The 20,332-nt window shown below is 39.7% G+C and overlaps 2 protein-coding genes across 2 annotated transcripts in view; both read right to left on the reverse strand.

Annotated features, from left to right (window-relative positions):
• NR2C1 (nuclear receptor subfamily 2 group C member 1) overlaps positions 1-8,269 on the reverse strand; it is a 43,485-nt gene extending 35,216 nt beyond the window's left edge. The window contains exons 1-2 of the mRNA XM_069489749.1: positions 8,095-8,269; positions 1,241-1,314 (exon numbers count right to left, since the gene is read on the reverse strand). Of these exons, the coding sequence (XP_069345850.1) occupies positions 1,241-1,294 (54 nt within the window). The 5' untranslated portion in view covers positions 1,295-1,314; positions 8,095-8,269. The remainder of the gene's footprint in view (positions 1-1,240; positions 1,315-8,094) is intronic.
• Positions 8,270-16,130: 7,861 nt separating this feature from the next.
• The window catches only part of FGD6 (FYVE, RhoGEF and PH domain containing 6), a 106,664-nt gene continuing 102,462 nt past the window's right edge, over positions 16,131-20,332 (reverse strand). The window contains exons 19-21 of the mRNA XM_069490642.1: positions 19,911-20,039; positions 18,861-19,009; positions 16,131-16,167 (exon numbers count right to left, since the gene is read on the reverse strand). Coding sequence (XP_069346743.1) covers positions 16,131-16,167; positions 18,861-19,009; positions 19,911-20,039 — 315 coding nt within the window. The remainder of the gene's footprint in view (positions 16,168-18,860; positions 19,010-19,910; positions 20,040-20,332) is intronic.

Raw genomic sequence — 20,332 nt, forward strand, 5'->3', positions numbered from 1 at the left:
ATAGAAAAAATTAGCCAGGCATGGTGGTGCATGCCTGTAGTCCCAGCTACTCGGGAGGCTGAGACAGGAGGATTGCTCGAGCTCAGGAGTTTGAGGTTGCTGTGAGCTAGGCTGATGCCACGGCACTCACTCTAGCCTGGGCAACAGAGTGAGACTCTGTCTCAAAAAAAAAAAAAAAAAAAAAAAAAATTAGTGGAGAGAGTAGCACCATTTTACACTTTTGCAAACTGCTTTAATGTATTCTTAAGATACGGGGGTCTCACTATGTTGCCCAAGCTGGTCTTGAACTCTTGGCCTCCTGTGATCTTCCCAACTCAGTCTCCCAAATAACTGAACACAGGTGCAAGCTACTTAACCCAGCTAATGTCTGGTTTAACAGAAGCTGGAAACCCGTATCTACCTCTTCATTTAACCTGTTCGAATATGTTGTTTTGATTAAAATACATAAAGAAAATCCAGCCTCACATTTACTGGTTGAGAGGGGGAAGGGTATTTTAACAGCCTTTTCACACTGTGGAAATTGTTCTTTGATACTACACCAAAATTCAACAAGTGGTAGCTTTTTAAAGGTTAGTTGCAATGTGGGATCAGAAACTGTATTAAAATCTGTTGGTCTATCCTGCAATTTGAATGGATCCTTTTCTTACGCATGATTTTGTAATATGCACTGGTCATTTGGAAAACAGTGGTCCACTGAGTTATGTATACCTTTAAATAATGACAGATTTCATCATGTATCATCACATGTCATATAGCCTATGGAAAATTCTACTATATACTTGTGAGAGAATAATAGTGAAAAGACAAATAATAGTTAATATTATTATGAAAACAGTTTTGACCTTGATGACTCTCTGAAAGAGTCCCCAGACGATACTTTGAGAAACTCTAGATTATGGTACCTTTTACTAAGGAATAGGGCTGTACTGACATAAACTAACTCTTACTGGTCCATCAAAACTGGCCTCAGATTTTGTATCCTCGAAAATATATTCCCTGGTCAGGTCCCTACCCACTCTACAATACTTCATTAGCTGTTTTTCTTCACCCTATACAATCATCTATCATAGCACTTACCACATTCTGTTGCGACTGTTGATTATTCAACTATCTTTCACTAACTTGAAAAGCTATCTTAGCAGATATCTTTTATATCTGCGTCTCCAGAACTTAGCATATACATTTATTATAAATAATAGAAGTTTGGTGAGTCAGTGAATGAACTGTAAAGTAGACGTACCTCTCCCATTTGTTGCTCAATAATTTGATGTGCAATTTCTTCTATGGTTGCCATGATCTAAATGCTGAAATGTCCTGCCAAAAATAGAAAAAATGCTTTTTAATAATTATACTCATAAAAACATATTTATTGAAGAATTTGCAAGTAAAATTGTATGATGTTTAGGATTTGCTTTGAAATAATCCAGTTGGGGTGGGTAGGATTCGGAGGTATTAGACAAAATATAATACAATTGGTCAAATACTGACAATTGTTGGACACAGTCAACTGGTGAAGTTTATATATATGGGTTTATGAAACCATTCTCTCTGCTTTTGTATACTCTGAAAATGTCTATTAACAAAACTATTCAACACCTAGCAATTTCTTTTTCAAATATGTTGAAGCTTAAACAGAACTCTGATATAGGAGTTGTAGTTTATTAATTTAAATTAAGGGCAACCCTATCTGTGAACAAACTCATCACTGTAGCCATTTAACACATTCTTTTATCAATATTTTATAAAAAACTAAAAAGAAAAAAATTGCATCCATTGTAAGATTTCTGTAGAATTTTGTGATTTTTCTTCATTAGTGGTAATCTCTCATATGAATATTAAGGTTAATTTGAATTTAATGCATAACTGTCTCCAAATGAATGAGAACCTGTAAGATTAATGGACTGACTTTGACTTTTGCTTTTTCTCTACATCATGCAGTGAAGAATACAAAATTTTATCTGTGACTTTATATAGTTTATATCATATATTCACTAATATTCTATAATTATAATAGCCAAATTACGTGAATTTTCTTTTAGTGACTTAATTTTAAATCCATCAATTAATTGTGCTAAAAGCAATACTCAGTATTTAGCTTGATTATTCAACTATCTCTCACTAGACTGAAATGGGGAGGCCCTAATCTCTCTGAAACCAACAGAGGAAGAGACAGCTTCGCTCTCTGGGATCCTATGCCCTTTGAGCCTATGGTGACTGTTGCAGCATGGCTGACCTCGGATCCACCTTTGGAGTCATTCTTCTCTGTTCTTGAAGGACAAGGTGCACAGCGGGATAGTTCTACTGCCCCATCCTGCAGAATCCCCCAAGTCCCAACAGCCTTCCTTTATTTCATCTGATCTCTGTCTCCTTCAGTAGAAGCTTGGCAACATTCCGGTTGGAATAACCTCCCTGGCCTCCCGTGCAATTCATGGAGGTCTAAGCCAAAAGACAAGAGGGTCCTTCGATTTTTCCTGGATAGCCCCATTTTTATGCCTGGCTTCTAACGAGATGGCTGATTGTATCCCTCAGTCACACATCTATTAATATAATCTCTTTAGAGATGATCGTCCAGTTATATCCTTGGTAGTCTCTCCAGAATAGGCTGCCTCATTTTTTGCAATATGAATGGGCTAAGAATTTTCCAAATCTTCAAGCTCTGGTTCCATTTTCCTTAACAATTCCTTCTTCAACTTTTCTCTCCTCTAATATTTTACTATAAACAGCAAGAAGAAACCAGACTGTGCCTTCAACAGCATGCTTAGAAATAATCCCCTTAACTAGATAGATATTCTAGTTCATCCCTTACAAGTTCTACCCCCTATAAATCACTAGAACAAAATTCAACCAATTTCCCCGCCACTTTTCCTCCAGTGTCCAATAATATATTCCTTATTTCCTGAGACTTCACCAGAAGCACCTTTGATATTCACATTTCTATCAATCTGCTGTTCATGATGATATATTTTTTTTTTTTTTTTTGAGACAGAGTCTCACTCTGTTGCCCAGGCTAGAGTGAGTGCCGTGGCGTCAGCCTAGCTCACAGCAACCTCAAACTCCTGAGCTCAAAGGATCCTCCTGTCTCAGCCTCCCGAGTAGCTGGGACTACAGGCATGTGCAACCATGCCCGGCTAATTTTTTCTATATATATTTTTAGCTGTCTATATAATTTCTTTCTATTTTTGGTAGAGATGGGGTCTCGCTTTTGCTCAGGCTGGTCTCGAACTCCTGAGCTCAAACTATCCGCCCACCTCGGCCTCCCAGAGTGCTAGGATTACAGGCGTGAGCCACCGCGCCCGGCCTCATGATGATATATTTATATCTCTAAGATGACAAAGCCTTCTCTGCAGCTCTCCTCTCTTTGTTCTGAACCCTTACCAGAATTACTGGTAATAGCCATATTTCCATTAATACTTCTTCAAGGCAATCTAGGCTTTTTAAAGCATGCACCTGAAAACTCTTCCAGGGCTGTACACATCAGCAGGTTCTAAATATTTAGATATTTTACACTAGCAACCAATTTCCTGGTACCAAAATCTGTACTGGTTTGCTAGGGCTACCATAACACAGCACCATAGATCAGGTGGCTTTAACAGGAATTTATTTTATCACAATTCCGGAGGTTAGAAGTTTGAGATCAAGATGTTAGCAGTGTTGGCTTTTTTGAGATCTCTTTCCTTGGTTCATAGATGGGGTCCTTCTCCCTGTGTCTTCACTCTGAGTGTCTGTGTCATTATCTCCTCTTCTTATGGGGACACCAGTCATTTTGGATTAGGGTCCACTCTAATGACCTCATTTTAACTCAGCTATGTCTTTAAACACCTTATCTCCAAATATAGTCAATTCTGAGGTGCTGGAGGTTAGCACTTCAACATATGAATTTGGGGGGAGGGGGCAGACACAATTCAGCCCATAACGCTCAGGCATAGACCTAGTAACAAATGTGCAAGATCTATCAGCCCATAATGCTCAGGCATAGACCTAGTAATGAATGTGCAAGATCCATGTGAAGAAAGCTTTAAAAGGCTACCTAAAGATGAGAAAAGCTGTATCTGGAAGGACATTTAAGAAAATGGTTACAATGACTACCTTCAAGGAAAGGAATTGGAAGTTTGGGAACAGGTATGGAAGGGAGACTTATTTTTGACCGAATAAGTGTTTGTTCCTTTTAAATTTTGCTTAAATACAACCATTAACACAAAAAATAATCACAAGTTACAAAAAATACTTTAAGAAATCTTTTCCAGAAATTCTAAAATCAACACCAGTGTATCAGCACATTACTCTAAGAACCTACCTCATAATGACAGCTTAGGTAAACTATTAATATTTGTATACATCGTTTGATGACTTAAAAGGACATGAATAAGAAAGCCTGAATTCAAATATCAGTACAATTTTATGAGCTAACAATTATTACAAGATCAGCTATTATTTCAGTCAAATAGACCACAGCATAATGTGTGATGTATATGTGCGTATGTATACATGCATGTATAGGTTCATGTTTAATTGTGTACTCTGTCATTAGCAATGTTATGAGTACCACAATGCCAATGGACTTGAATGGTACTCTTGAGCTGTGGTCCCCAACCCCTGGGCCCAGTCCTCAGCCTGTTACGGACCAGGCCACAGAGCTCCGCTGCTGCCCGCCCCCACCCCAAAACTGTCTTCCATGAAACTTAGGAAGAGGGGGCACGCAGCAGGAGGTGAGCAGCGAGCAAGCAAATGAAGCTTCATCTGTATGTACAGCCACTCCCCGTCGCTGGCATCACCGCCTAAGCTCCCCCCTCCACCCGTGGAAAAATTGTCTTCCATGAAACCGGTTCCTTGGGGACTGCTTGAGTACCGAATTCCCAGCTATTCCAATTATCTTCTGTTTAGGAAAAATGAGCCAGATACTGCAGTGGGTTCTTAACCTTTTTTAGGAGTTACAGACTCCTTAGAGAATCTGACTAAAACTGTACACTTTCCTCAGAAAAACATATACATACATATATTTGGTGAATTCCATATTCGTGATCCAGCACAAAAATTTTCTAATTCTTTCTGTATAAACCCTATGCGCTACTACAGTACTCTAGAGCTCTCATATTGCATTATACCGCCATATAACCCAAACTGTTCAGCAACAGAAGACTCAGGGAAAGTTTTTAACATAATTGCTTTACATACTGTACATCTCAATTTGTGTTGGGCAAAACAGTAACGAGAGCAGTCTGCAGAACAGATTCGGACTAGAAAGGCAGATTTAAAAAAACCCTTCCCTTTTTTACCTCTCCCCAACAAAACACATCTTCCATTGTGACCCCAAACTATCATAGCCTATTTATAAAGTCCATCGAGTGTCTGTCAACCAACTAGTTATCTTAAGATACAAGTCTAGGAAGGCACAGATACAGTGACATAAAGTCAAATCTATAATCCTATTTTGATCATTACCTATTTCCCCTCCTAAACTATCTATAAATATGATATATACTTGTATGGCAATAGATTTATGAAATAATTCAAATACATCCTACAATCTTGTTCAGTTTTAAAAATTCTTTTAATAAAAAGAGGGAATTTATCTAAATTAATTAAAAATCCAGTCTAAATTCAGTTTTACTAAAATTCAGGTATTTACAGGAGATTATTATTCACTTGGATAGACAAATTAAAAATTGGTAATGATGAAATCGGTGAGCATGAAATAGGTATTTGGCATGGACAGATATTTATGAGAGTATATCAGTCACTTTGATCATGACAAAAGCTCAAATGCTAGTTTAAACACAAAAAAAATCCAAACCAGTAGGGGGAGGAAATATGCACTGCTAGGATAGTGGTAGAGCTGACCTTGGGAAAAATTGGAGGTGGGATCTCAGATGCTGTCAAGAATCTCCCTGTTTCGACCAGGCGTGGTGGCTCACACCTATAATCCTAGCACTCTGGGAGGCCGAGGCGGGTGGATCGTTTGAGCTCAGGAGTTCGAGACCAGCCTGAACAAGATCGAGACCCCGTCTCTACTAAAAAATACAAAGAAATTAGCTGGACAACTAAAAAAAAAAATATATATATATATATATATATATATATATATAAAAATTAGCCGGGCATGGTGGCACATGCCTGTAGTCCCAGCTACACGGGAGGCTGAAGCAGGAGGATCACTGGAGCCCAGGAGTTTGAGGTCGCTGTGAGCTAGGCTGACGCCACGGCACTCTAGGCAAGGTGACAGAGCGGACTCTGTCTCAAATAAAAAAAAAAAAAAAAAAAAAAAAAAAGAATCTCTTTTCAATGTTGTCATAAAGCATCAGAAAAGGAAAAGTAGTCTTCTCCAATTCCAATTTAAAAATCCTTGTAACGTTTTCTGATTGGCCCAGCTTAGATTATATGTTCATGTTTTGGGTTAATCACCATAGTTGGGCCAAGAGGAAAGGTAGAGTTATGATTGGCAGCTTCCATTTTTGGAAGGTCTATTTCCCAAAAGGTGGAGACTATCATGAGCTAGGCAACCACTTAAATTTATTTCTACTCCTGATACACAGAACTCTTCAGCCAAAAGTCCACTGAGCACCACTAGATTATTCAAAGAATTTAAATCACTACTGACTCCAAATTTCTCTTGTTAGTTGGGGAAATCTCCAAAAGAAAGGGGGAAAAGCTCTATTCTTATAAAATACTACACCAAGAGGTCTACTTTTGGCCACACTCAGATGAAGGTCCTCCTAGTTTCTTGTGAATTTCTTCAGTAAATGACAAATTTAGCTAAACAGTTAGGCTATCTGAAATAATCTCCAAACTAGAATTTCCAGAGAATTCTCAAAATTTTGCTTTGTTTCCCGCAAGTAAACATGCTATAAACATAAAAAAACAAAAATGGAAAAGGGCCCAAGGAGTGAGGGGCAAGGCAGCCTTGCAATCCTCAACATTCAAAGCTTAAAGACTGGAGTTTAAGGACCCTGCTGTGCTGATACACAGAATCTTCTTGATGGGGAGGGACTACTGACAGAGTTCGAAAAGAATGAAATTAGCTTTTATTTTATTCTCAGCTTTGATAGAGGAGGCTCATAAGGAGGGATTCAGTAACAGGGAAGAGAGACACACAATTTTGAATGTTTTCTAAAGAAAATTAAATTTAAAAGGAATCATTATTCTTTTCTGAGACAGAGTCTCACTCTGTTGCCCAGACTGGTGTGCAGTGGAGTCGTCACAGCTCACTGCAGCCTCGAACTCCTGGGCTCAAGCGATCCTCCTGCCTCAGCCTCAGGTCCTCAAATACGAAGGCTTATTTACAACTCATGGAGGCACAAAATTCCTAAAGGCCTTAATTTCAAGTCTTTTTGTTTTTCTTTTCCAGTTACTTGTTTACAGGCTGACCTACTTATTGAAGGTTATGGGACAACTTGGCAACCTTTGTATTTTATAAAAGTATATTTGTTAAGAGTTGGAGGAAAGGTTTCTAAACAAAAGAGCTACTGGAAGCTCGGACGTGCCCAGCGCAGTGAGGACCCTAGACCATTCCATTTTTTTCCCTCAATAAATAGACAGCGGCTACTCTCGCCCCATCCGTGGTAAAAGAAAAGTGAAAGTGGAGGGCGTCATTTTGTCCGTCCCGTGTAAGCACGAGAATCAGTGAGCGGCCCTGGGGAAGGGGGTTGACGCCTGGCCCGCTGCCCCGGAGCAGCGGACCAGGCTCCTCCTAGTCCCGCCCGTACCCGCCGTGCGCCCTCGGGGCCGGGCCGCAGCTCCCTGGGGCCGGGGAAGCTGCGGCGCCGAGACGGAAGTTTTTCCTGTAGGTGAAAGGTCAGAGGCGCCACGGGAGAGGCGGCCGTGCGCGCCCAGCCGCTCGCGGGCTGTCCCGCGCCCCGCCGCCCCGGCCGCTCTCGGTGCCTCAGGCGTCCGGCCCGCCACACCCGCCGCTCCCGCCGCTCTCCGCGCTCCCAGCCCAAGCCGCGCAACCCGCCGCGGCACCCCCAGACGGGCCGGCCCAGCCGACCGGAGCCCGCCGGCTGTGCCGGTGCGCCAGGGCTGCGTCGGTTGGCAGTTAGGATGAAGGAGCACCCCCGCCCCCCGTCGCGGGCGCTTGTCTCTCCACCCAGCACTTCTTACCTGCGCCTCTCCGCCGCCTTACTCCTGCGTCGGGCGCCGAAACCCGACAGTCCTGCCGCGGCGGTTGCTGGATCAGGGGCGGTTCAGGAGGAGAGATTGGAAAAAGCTGAAAGGAGGGGGGATCAAAGATAAAGGGGGAGGGACCTTTCTGGGTGTGTGTATTTGTGGGGGGGGTCAGAGTTCGTGACCCCTCCTTCGGCTCGGCAGTGCGCGATCCTGCCCGCGCCTGCGCATTGGCGAAGAGGAGAAGCGGCGAGAGGAGGTCGTGACGTTCCCTGGGTGGGGTGGAGTTAACCGAGAGCCGTGCCGCGGCTCTGAAAGTCGACCGCCCCCTGTCGGCTTGGAGGGAGACGGCGCGTCTCCTTCAGGTACTTTTAGAAGCCACGTGTGTTTAGCATCAGGTTTGCCAAAGGTGGTTATTAAAGGAAATTTTGAATCATCGTTTCAGATTTGAGTAATAAATAACGCAGTCGGTTTCAGGCAGTTCTGTGTCTGATTTCTGGAAAACTGGGCTCTGTTAGAGGCTCTCTTTGGATAGATTCCAGTCAGATATTTAAACTTTCTTTAGGCTGGTAGTGAGTTATCTCACTTGATCGTTCAGTTACAGACTGAATTTCTTATTCTACTACTTCCCCACCTTCTCACTGTAAGGTTTTTGGATGGTTGGTGCCAGAGAAAAAAAGATGAACAGAGTTGAAAGGGGGTAAGCAAGGAGGCTTTATTGGGGCGCTCCCCGGCGAGGGTAACGGGTCCCAAGAGAGGGGCCCAACCGAGGTTCATGGGTCGAGAGAGGAGCCCGAGAAGTCGCACCGCCCAGAAGTCTTGTGTGGGCTTGTATATGTTTTAGAGTTGGGGCATGGGGGTCTTTTGGCGAAGAGTTAGGAATTTTCCATTACGGTTTTAGGGTGAGTATTGAGAACTAGGAGGGGCTGGTGGTATGTATGGATTCCAGGAACTGGGACCCTTATCCGGGTAACCATCCAGGTGTGGCTATTCTTTAATTTAGCTGGGCCCTGCAGGCATTGTTTTCCGGAGGTCTCCTGGGCTTCCTCTTTTTTTCGTTAGGGAGGGGAGGGGTGCCCGCCACCAGCCTTACACTCACTACTTTACTTGACTAGTTTTAAAAAATAAAATAAACTCCCTTTAGCCAGGGCGTGGTGGCTCACGCTTGTAATCCTAGCACTCTGGGAGGCGGGGGGGGGGGGGGGGGGGGGGGATCGCTCAAGGTCAGGAGTTTGAGACCAGCCTGAGCAAGAGCGAGACCCCTGTCTCTACTAAAAATAGAGAGAAATCTGGACAGCTAAAAATATATATAGAAAAAATTAGCCAGGCACGGTGGCGCATGCCTGTAGTCCCAGCCACTCGGGAGGGAGGCCGAGGCAGGAGGATTGCTTGACGCCACGGCACTCTAGCCCGGGCAACAGAGCGAGACTCTGTCTCAAAAAAAAAAAAAAAAAAACCACACAAAAAACAACTTCCTTTAAATATAACAAACAGAGGCAGAATGATGTATAGTGAAGCAACGTTTTACTTGTCAACTATTGTGAGTAAAGAGATATAATGGCTGAAGAGAGCAAGAATATAATTACTAGAATGTAAGCGACCCAAAGGCTGATTTTTGTGTTTTGTTCAGTAATGTACAGGACAATGCCTGCTGGTCAGTAAAGATTTGTGAAATGAAAGGGCACTGATGAAATATCACATTCTGACAGTGACCACCTGTGGCAGTCAGGTGTGGCTGGAAGAACTGTCCTATGTGCAAAATACTTTGTAGCTTAGATTTTAAGGGGTCCTCAAAATATATCGGCACTGTAGAAAAGCAGCCTTAGATTCAGGGCAGAAATCCAAGTTAGGGAAAAACATGTTTGCTGGGAACAAGAAATGTCTGTTATTTTCCCTCTGGAACTGGGCAGCTGGACACAGATAAAGGGCATGTAACACTCCCTAAAAAGTAAAAATATGCTTTGTGTTATGCTAAAAGTCCATCTCTACCTTTTAGCATCATTTGTTGTATGTTTGGGTTGGTTTTAAGGTAGCCCTTCCCACACCTCCCATATATCCTTAAGCTGGTCCCAAAGGTGAAAGCTATGAAAGTACAGTCATGCTAGGGATGACTATACTGAGAAATTCATTAGGAGATTTCATTGTTGTGTGCACATCGCAGAGTGTACTTACACAAACTTAGATGGTATAGCCTATGACACACCTAGGCTATATGGTATAGCCTATTGCTTCTAGGCTAAAAACCGAGGATAAACCTGTACAGCTCAGTGCTGTACTGAATACTGTAGGCAATTGTAACACAATGTTATTTGCGTAGAAAACATGCAGTGAAAATATGGTGATAGAACTTTACGGGACCACTGCTATGTATGTGGTCTGTCATTGAAACATCATGTAGCACATGACTGTACACTATAGATCCAATGGAAAGAGGCAATCCGAGACCTTTTCTCTATTCTTGGTGCAGAATATACATGCCTATAGTGATGCTTGTGGTTACCCCTTATCATCCAATTAATTGACTTAAGTCACAGTAAGTTGACTTGTTAAAACTTGGAAGTGGAAGCCATTTGGGGAACATCATTTGTAGGTGAAGAAGAGTTTCCTTTAATGATGCTTCAGGAAAAGAGGTCAGTGAGGTTCATCTTTAAAATGTGTGACTTGGCCGGGCGTGGTGGCTCACGCCTGTAATCCTAGCACTCTGGGAGGCCGAGGTGGGCGGATCGTTTGAGCTCAGGAGTTCGAGACCAGCCTGAGCAAGAGCGAGATCCCATCTCTACTAAAAATAGAAAGAAATTATATGGACAGCTAAAAATATATACAGAAAAAATTAGCCGGGCATGGTGGTGCATGCCTGTAGTCCCAGCTACTCGGGAGGCTGAGACAGGAGGATCCCTTGAGCTCAGGAGTTTGAGGTTGCTGTGAGCTAGGCTAACGCCATGGCACTCACTCTAGCCTGGGCAACAGAGTGAGACTCTGTCTCAAAAAAAATAAATAAATAAATAAAATAAAATGTGTGACTTGAGAAAAAGGTGTTTAAAAGATATCACAGCAGCAGTAGATATTATAGTAAATTTATTTTTTATAAATATAATACATATTAACATTATTTACAATGCTAATTTTTATTTATAAAGGATCTGTATCTTTATATGGACAATAAGATACAAACTATTATCACTTTAAGTAAAAAACATTTCTAGAAATACACTGTAAGTCATTTAAAAAAGTAGTATTTCAAGATTGGTTCTTACATGCTATGACCAACTCATATGAAAAAGTTGCCCCCCTCTTCATCCTTTCCTCCTACCCCAAAGGAAAAGGAATTTGATATTTAGGCTTTTTGAAAATTTCCTACTACTTTTTATCATTTTAAAAAATCCTCCTAGAAACTATCTTTTTTTCTAACAGAGGAAAAAGTCATAGATAAGATTTTCCTCTTAAAAAAAAAGACATTAAAAGTGGCATAGGTTCCAGAACGATAAGCGTATTACAGGCACTTTAAAAAAAAAAATCAGAAGGAATGGATAGGAAGGAAATTAATTCAGCAAATACTGAGTGTCCACTGCATGCAAGGCACTCTGCCAGATGCTGTGGGGGAATCTCAAATGAAGAAGACAAGTTGTTTTCAAGGACAGAATGTGCTAAGCATCACACAAAAGTTTACGAACTAAAGGTTATGGGAGCACAGAGGAAGAAGCAAGTGGATTTAGTCTGCAAAAATAGGGGAGAGGACTAGGAACAACTGTGACAGAGAAGCCTTAGATAAATAGGCAAAGATGAGGACTGGGGAGGAAGAGGGGGAAAGAAAGAAAGGAAACTGTGAACAGAGAAAAGTGGCGTCAGAGTTAGCTGAAACCTGAGGAAGTATTCCATGCCAAGCCAGTGGGAAAGCCATTGAAGGTTATAAAAGCAGAGATGAAACTAGATTAGAACTATGTTTTTCAAAGACTTCTCTGGCAGTATTTAAAATGGAACCACACAAAGAAGGCATTGAAATTAGGAAAAAAGATATTGCAATCATGGGAACAGGTAACAAGGACTTGAGCCAGGGCCTATGCAATTAACAGCAGTGCGAGGAGGGTGGAAAGGATACAAGAGCAGTGGCTAAGTCTTGTTGAGACTTGGAGCCAGATTCTGGAGCCTTGAATGGTGTCTTTCCATTACAGAAGAAAATAAACATTTGAATGGGAAGAAAGGGAATTGAGTTTTAGTCATGTAAAGTTTTAAATGCTTGAGGACTCACATAGATATCCAACAGGTAGTTGCAAATGTGGCCTTGCAGGAGAGTGGAGAGAGTAGGTCTAAGGTCTCAGTTACACAAGTGGGCATTTGGGGACTGTGTTTGCATTGTAGAGGACAAGAATCCTGCCCTCACTTTCTTCTATTCAACTGAACAAGTATTTTTTTTTAAAAGACCCAGGGAGCCCAGCATTTTTCTTAAAAGACCCACCCCTGTAGTCCCAGCTACTTGGAAGGCTGAGGCAGGAGAATTACTTGAACATTGGGGTCCAGCTTGGGCAACAAAGCAAGACCCTGTCTCTTAAAAAAAAAAGACCCAGGGTAGAAACTATGGAAGAAACTGACATATTAGATACAATATCTTCCTTTAAGGAGTGTACAGTATAAGAGAATCAGGATATACTTCTCTGGAAATCCCAGTGACTACATTTGATTGACTACAATGGATCAAAAGCTGAGCACAATGGAAGTATATTCCAAGATATATCAATATATGCTATAACAACATATACATTTTAACTAAATTATCACATAGGAGGCTTTCCTAATTTTTCAGATATAGTCTACCACACATAAAACATACCTTTGGCTAACAAAACTATAAAGTTGTCTTCTTCACTTAGTTATACCATTATAGCTTTAATGTGAATCAAGAGTTGGTCTGCTGATCTCATTTAAAGAAATGCTACTAAACACTCAAAGAATCAAGCATCTGGGGCAGCCAAAGGACAATAGGGGGATGTTGGGTATATTAGAGAACAGGGGGAAAGACACTGGGAAGAGGTTCATAAATGTGGATGACGCCAGAGACAGCCATTCTCATTTTCTTAGGACTCTAATTTACAGCTGCCACAGATAAAGGAGCAGCACTAGTTGGGGACACTCGCTCAGAATTCCAGCCTTCCCCTAGTTCAGCCTGGCATCTCGTCTGGGTTATTTTCAGCATCCTTTTTAGCTTAGCTTTATAAATGCTATTCTTTTTCCTCCTTATGAATAAAAGGAGATACCTGGAAAAGGTTTTTGATGGAAGCACATGTTATCTGTGTAATAAATATAGTATTCTTGGGATCTAGATACTCTTTAAAATTTCTCCCCATTTACAGACTGCACCTAAAATTTTTCCTCTAAATTGTTAGTTATCAAGAGATAATTTTTTTAAAGTAGCTTTACGACAAATTGCATATAATTAGGTTCTTGGTAGACAGTGAATGAGCCAGGTTACATAAATAACAACGGATCAGTTTTAGTAAGTTATGAAGGACTGATAAAGGGGAAAGGGAATGTAATACCTTTCCACATTTCAAATATCTTTAATGAGGGGAAGGTAAATCTGATAGTTTCCTCAAAGGCTATATTTTATATTGTCCAAAACCCTCCATGGGGCTAAGCCAATAGTTAATACAATCATACGTGAGTTTCACATGTAATTAAGGATAATTACTGTAAGTTTGTGCCAGGTTTCCTCTCTCCCTCTGTTTAGATTTATAACTGGTTCTTGATTCTGTCAGGTCTTGGAAGATAGAATAGCCTGGCTGATATTTTTTTCAGACTCTAAGGCTTAAGCCAAACGTTGTAGTTAGAAGGCTGAGAGCTCAAGAGGAGGGGGAGGAAGCCCCCAATAATTTGTCTTGCTAAATGCCAGACTTAATGCAGGACAAGGAAGCATTTTATAACGTATAATCTTGGCCTCCACAAAGGATACACTAAAAACTGTATAGGAACTTTAACATGGAAGCCATACTTATGTGATCTTGATTAAAATAAGTGAGCTGCCACGAAATATTAGTTTACCTGCTATGGTAGAAAGACTTAGGAGATGGCATGTTAGGGTTCTGTATGAAGTTGTAACAGGATTTAAAATGACTTCATGGCAAGAAATAGCCAGAAAAAACTATAGCAGCCAACTCCAGATCTAGTAGGGACTCTGGTGCTGCAGCAGACAGCATTCAAAAAGCCCCAGAAAGGCACTCAGTAATTCTCTTGACTGCCATTATGTATCACACTGAATTAGGAAATCCTTTGTATAGAAGCAGAAAGGAAAATTCTTATACCCTTTAATGAATTGTTTTATGGATAACCTTGCCTGTAAGATAATTTATAGTTTAAACTCAGCCAATAAAACGTATTAATATATTATGAACATCAGGAATGACTTTAATCACAGTGTTAATTTCATTTTTCTTTTGCTAATCAACAATTTTATATACAAGGTAGTTCCTATGTTAAACAATAAGTGCACCAGAATTATGAAAATAAAGCTTTCCTAATGAGATGCACTGACACCTGGTTAAAAAAAGAAAGGATTTTTTTTTTTTAATTACTAGGGAGGCCGGCCGGGCGTGGTGGCTCACGCCTGTAATCCTAGCTCTCTGGGAGGCTGAAGCGGGTGGATTGCTCAAGGTCAGGAGTTCGAGACCAGCCTGAGCAAGAGTGAGACCCCGTCTCTACTAAAAATAGAAAGAAATTATATGGACAACTAAAAATATATATAGAAAAAATTAGCCGGGCATGGTGGTGCATGCCTGTAGTCCTAGCTACTTGGGAGGCTGAGGCAGGAGGATCGCTTAAGCCCAGGAGTTTGAGGTTGCTGTGAGCTAGGCTGATGCCATGGCACTCACTCTAGCCCGGGCAACAGAGCGAGACTCTGTCTCAAAAAAAAAAAAAATAAAATAATAATTACTAGGGAGGCCATATTACAAAATGGTATACGAAGACCTTTTAAAAATGAATACTATACAATTTAAGTTATTACCGGCTTAGAATTTGTGCTTTACTGATATGGTAATTCCAGTTCATTTTGCAAAGCACAATATTATAGGAAATTTTTTTAAGATACAAATACCACCATTGCCTTGGGCTCAGAACTCTTACAATAGCAGAAGATATTATGTAATATAATGCTTGCCATATTTTGCTATTTTAAAAAATAATACATTTATGTCTGTGTTGAACAGAGGCTTTTAAAAAAGACTAGACTTAATGAAAAGCCCATAGAGTTGATTATGTGTGTTCCTCTGCAAATGAAAACATCCTTGTTCCTACTCACAGTTAAAAAAGCACTCAGGGGCAATGTATGTAACCTGCAATTCTGTATCCCCCATAATAAGATGAAATAAAAAAAAAAAAAAAGTACTCAGATTCTATCCCTTTGCTATAATTCTTTGATGATGTAATATTAACTCATGCCAAAAGAGGTACATAACAGTAGAAATACTTTAGATAATATACTGAAATTTCATTTCACAGTTACTGAGGTAGAAGCTGGCCATATATTTTTCCATTAAAAGATACAAAAATTCATCTAAGTTTATTGATTCAAAGACATGCATTTTTTCATCAGCAGTTTTATAATAATTTCTAAGCCAAGGACTGCATGGAAATTTACCCCTTGATATGTGTTTTTAACTTACAAAGATTTACCACTAGTAAGAATGTTACAATGTAAGGTAGAGAAAACAGTGTGGACTGTGTCACAGATAGTTAATACAGTATACAGTATTAAGTAGGTTCTCTGGTCTCTAAAGAAATGGTACTTTACAATTCAGTGTGAATCTCAGAAATAATTCTGACCATTAAGTAAACATCAAAATTTTAATAAATAACATATGAAAAAAACAAACATTTTCAAAACAGGTACTGATACCTTACAAAATAATTTCTTATATCTGATGAAGAGTCTGCTTGGATTTATCTTGGCAGTGTTCATTTTTATAAAACTTTTGAATTGCATTTACTCCATTTGGATGAAATTCCACCTCCTTGGAGCCATAGAAGAGATGAAACCAATACTGCTACAATACTGTGCCTTCCTGAAATGCTTCTATCCACCTATTGATAAGAGAAATCTGTTAGGCTTATAAAATCCAATCATCTGATATATATGAACACAATATACATAATCGCTGGGCCTGTGGACCTGATTACCCTAACAGCATATGTAAGAGCTTTCCTATAGCAAACTGGCATTCTGCATACATGGAACTGCCCTTTATTTGGTAATTTAGTACAAAACTTGGCCTGGAAAGTAAGCCTCTTATATCTGTGAGGCATGAAGAAGGGACCATTTCATGTGTAGAAGTTCTATGAAATCCTGATAATTGGTTATGAAAGTAGATATACCACCCAAGGCCTTTATTACAACTCCTTTTCTCTTTTATGTGATATTCTGACTCTGTGCTTTAAGAAACACTAGCTATGTCCCTGTCTCCTCCTGCCTTAACGCTACCAACCAGTTTCCTTGTATATCCTCTAGTCCAGATCTGTTTCAATATTTTCAGGTAAAGGGAATCTGGCATCTAGTTGATCAAAATTTTGTATGTAATATAAAAGCTTCTCAGAGTTCCACAGAAGTCTTTCCAAAATGCCTTAATCTCAAAACAAAGTTTTATTTGACAATATACACAGCTGTAATTATTCAAAAGACACTTGGGAGTGTAATTGCTTCTGAACTTAACTTTTTTTTTTCCTTTCTTACTGTAGTATCATTTCTTACAGTAATACTTTATGTAAAGAAAGCCCAGGGAAGTAAGAACATTTGAAATCACTCAATTTAATTAGTAAGAGCAGCCTATAACAGATTCAGCTCAAATTTCAAGGACAGAATTATCAACAACTTAAATTTGGAACATAAATAGCTTGTAAGTTATATCATAATAGCAAGGCTTTAAAAAAGCCCCCCAAACTTTCCACTAAAATTAACACATTTTAATATTCTGTCATGTGTAAAAAAAGCAAGCCATATGGTATTAATAACCTCACAGAGGAAACTTATAATTTAGCCTGGGTGAATTCTAAATTACAAGTAAGCTGATATCCTTTACCCAACTACCTTTAATTCTGTCTTGACAGCATTTCTATCCTGTAAACTTAATGATATAAGCAAAAGATGATGTATATTGAAAAGTAGTAATTTTTATCAGTTTGATGAATACAGAAAAAATTATAAGAAAGATAACATCTGACAGAATTTTAGGGCAATCACTATATTGTTGAAGTAATTTCTATAGAAAAGATAGTTAGGTTACAGAATTTAAAAATATTCTTGGGGGCTGGGGGTAAAAAATAAAAATATTCTTCAGGCTGGGCATGGTGGCTCATGCCTGTAATCCCAGCACTTTGGGAGACCAGGGCAGAAGGATCACTTGAGCCCAGGAGTTCCAGGCTACAGTGAGCTACGATCAATCATGCCACTTGCACTCCAGCCTGGGCAACAGAGTGAGACCCTATCTCAGAAAGACAAACAAACAGGCCGGGCGTGGTGGCTCACGCCTGTAATCCTAGCACTCTGGGAGGCCGAGGTGGGTGGATCGTTTGAGCTCAGGAGTTCGAGACCAACCTGAGCAAAAGCGAGACCCCATCTCTACTAAAAATAGAAAGAAATTATATGGACAGCTAAATATATATATAGAAAAAATTAGCCGGGCATGGTGGTGCATGCCTGTAGTCCCAACTACTCGAGAGGCTGAGACAGCAGGATCCCTTGAGCTCAGGAGTTTGAGGTGGCTGTGAGCTAGGCTGACGCCACGGCACTCACTCTAGCCTGGGCAACAAAGTGAGACTCTGTCTCAAAAAAAAAAAAGAAAAGAAAGACAAACAAACAAACAAAGTCTTAAAAAAGTCTTACAGGATGTTTGTAACATTGTACCTGGTAGGCATTTAGGAACCCATGCAATTGTGGTACATTAATTTTAACTGCCTTAAGAAACAACAAGCCTTGCTTAATCAAAGCATTCTTTTTTTTTTTCTAAATCTTCATGCACTTTTAAGCCCACCGAGGAAACACAAACACCTTTTACCAAAAAAAAAAAAAAAAAAAAAGACATGTACTTTTTGTGAGGGCAAAGTAAAAATCAAATGAAAAATCAGTTCAGAGGTGAACTGAACTACTTTGTTCAGAAGGGACCTTGATTTCATAGAGATATGCATCTCTATGTTAAGCAAACTCATAACATCTAAATAAAGATTCTTATTGGAATTTTGAAGAGACTGTTTCAGCCTTTACCATCTAAACTCATATCCATTTCCTTCTACTCAGTCACTGGGAACAGCATGGGAGCCTCTTAATGCGTTTGACCTTTTTCCCAAAGAAGTAAGTTAGCAAGCAGCTGTTTAAACTCCTGCTGTTCCGTGGCACAATTGAATCATTGGCTTGCCAAAGTCCTGGAATGTTTCAAGGGAAGATTCTTACCCTCACTGAAGGAGAGGTCAAATGCCTCGGCTTCCCTTCCTTTCAGCAGAGCAGCATCACGCTGCTTCCTCTGAAGTCACGTGTAGACAGAATACTTTATACAGAACTACCTATTTTCTTCCCCCACACCCCGCCTCCTGAAAATATTCCAGATACCCTTGCCTTGTCTTAAAAAAATTCCAAAGAGTCTGAATAATATGTCAAGTCTTTCTAATTAAGATCTCTGATTTAAATTCTGAGTTGTCCTCATGCCTTAATGTAGGTAATTTTAAAATCAATCCTTTAAAATAACAATGTGAAATCTCATGAATAAAAGAAAAATATGGTTACTTACTTCTGAGCTGAGTGAGCATCATCTGCTTTGAATACATAAAATAACATGTTTTTATGCAGTAACTGAAATACTTTAGACTCTGAGTTCTCATCTTTGACTTGAGTAACAGTGAATCCTAATAAAGGCTGACTCTCCAAGGCTGCCACGTCCTAATTTGAAAATACACAAATGGAGATTGTTTTAGATTGAGACAAAATTCAGATTTGAGAACTCTCGATCTATATATCTCTAATTTAATTTCATTTACACACATATAAAGCAGTGATACTTCTAGCAACTTATTCATTTTTCATTTATTCCACAATATTTACTGAGCTACCCCTCCCCATCTACCCCGTGTGCCAGACACTGTATCTGTGTTCGGCATCTTCACATCCATTGAATTTCACATTATTTTCGTGACAACCAGAGACGGTAGGTGATTATATGACTTTCATTTTATGGATGCAGAAAACATAGCTCAGAAAGGTGATTTACCCAGATCCCACTAAGGAAAAGCCTGGACCCTAGAGCGATGGTTTTCATAGGATGTTGGAACACAGGATGATCAGATAGGAGAAAAGGACAGAAATAAACAGCTAGAAATTGTTTATAACCCAAACAAAGCCTATCCTTTTTCTTTTTATTTGATAATTTTGTTACAACCTCCAGCCATATTTCCCTCAACAACTCAAAGCCTATCATATCTATGCTGATATCTGACCAATACTATCTGGGGAAGACAGTAAAGAGAGTATCACTCCTGAGAGCTTGGCAGAAAGAGAAAGAAGTTTCCTTTAGTGTCTGCCTTTAGTGAAGTAGTCAGTAGTCACAGAAATACTTGCATTTTAATAATATGGAAAAATTCCTAACACATTTGAGTAAGAGCTTTCCAGGAACAAAGCAAGAATACTGTTCACATTAAAAATAACAGCAATACCACCTCCCCCTCCAAAAGCAAAACAAAAAAACCACACACAAAACAAATGGATTTTATAATGTTATAATTATTTCAGTTGGCATTATCAAACAAGACCCCAAAATTACTCATCTTTAGATTTCAGATCTTACCTCACTTGCAGCGTATGTATATAGTACTTTATTTTTTATGACAAACCACAAGTGTTTCCAAGGTTTTTTATTGCCCTTTGATCGGTACAAGTAGCCACTCATAGAAGAATCTTCTGTATTTGCTGATACCTAAGTAAGCAAGCCCCATACAAAGTTTAATGTTTCTCAGACAAATTATAATAACAAAATTGCTTATAATCATTAGGTACTGAAAGCAATAACCATAACAATAATAGAATGTTTCAGAATGAAATCTACATTTTCAAAGTGTGCTAAGGTACAAACTGAATACTGCTATTCATGTGAGCATTAAAAAAAAAACTTTTCTTTCAGAGGAAATTCTAGAATTTTAGCTGGTTTAACTGTGCCTGCATGTGTTTGTACATGTTTCTTTGTGAGTTCAACTGTATTTTCTGGGTTGG

This window comes from Eulemur rufifrons, chromosome 16 (assembly GCF_041146395.1).
Source record: "Eulemur rufifrons isolate Redbay chromosome 16, OSU_ERuf_1, whole genome shotgun sequence".
In the NCBI taxonomy this organism is placed as follows: domain Eukaryota; kingdom Metazoa; phylum Chordata; class Mammalia; order Primates; family Lemuridae; genus Eulemur; species Eulemur rufifrons.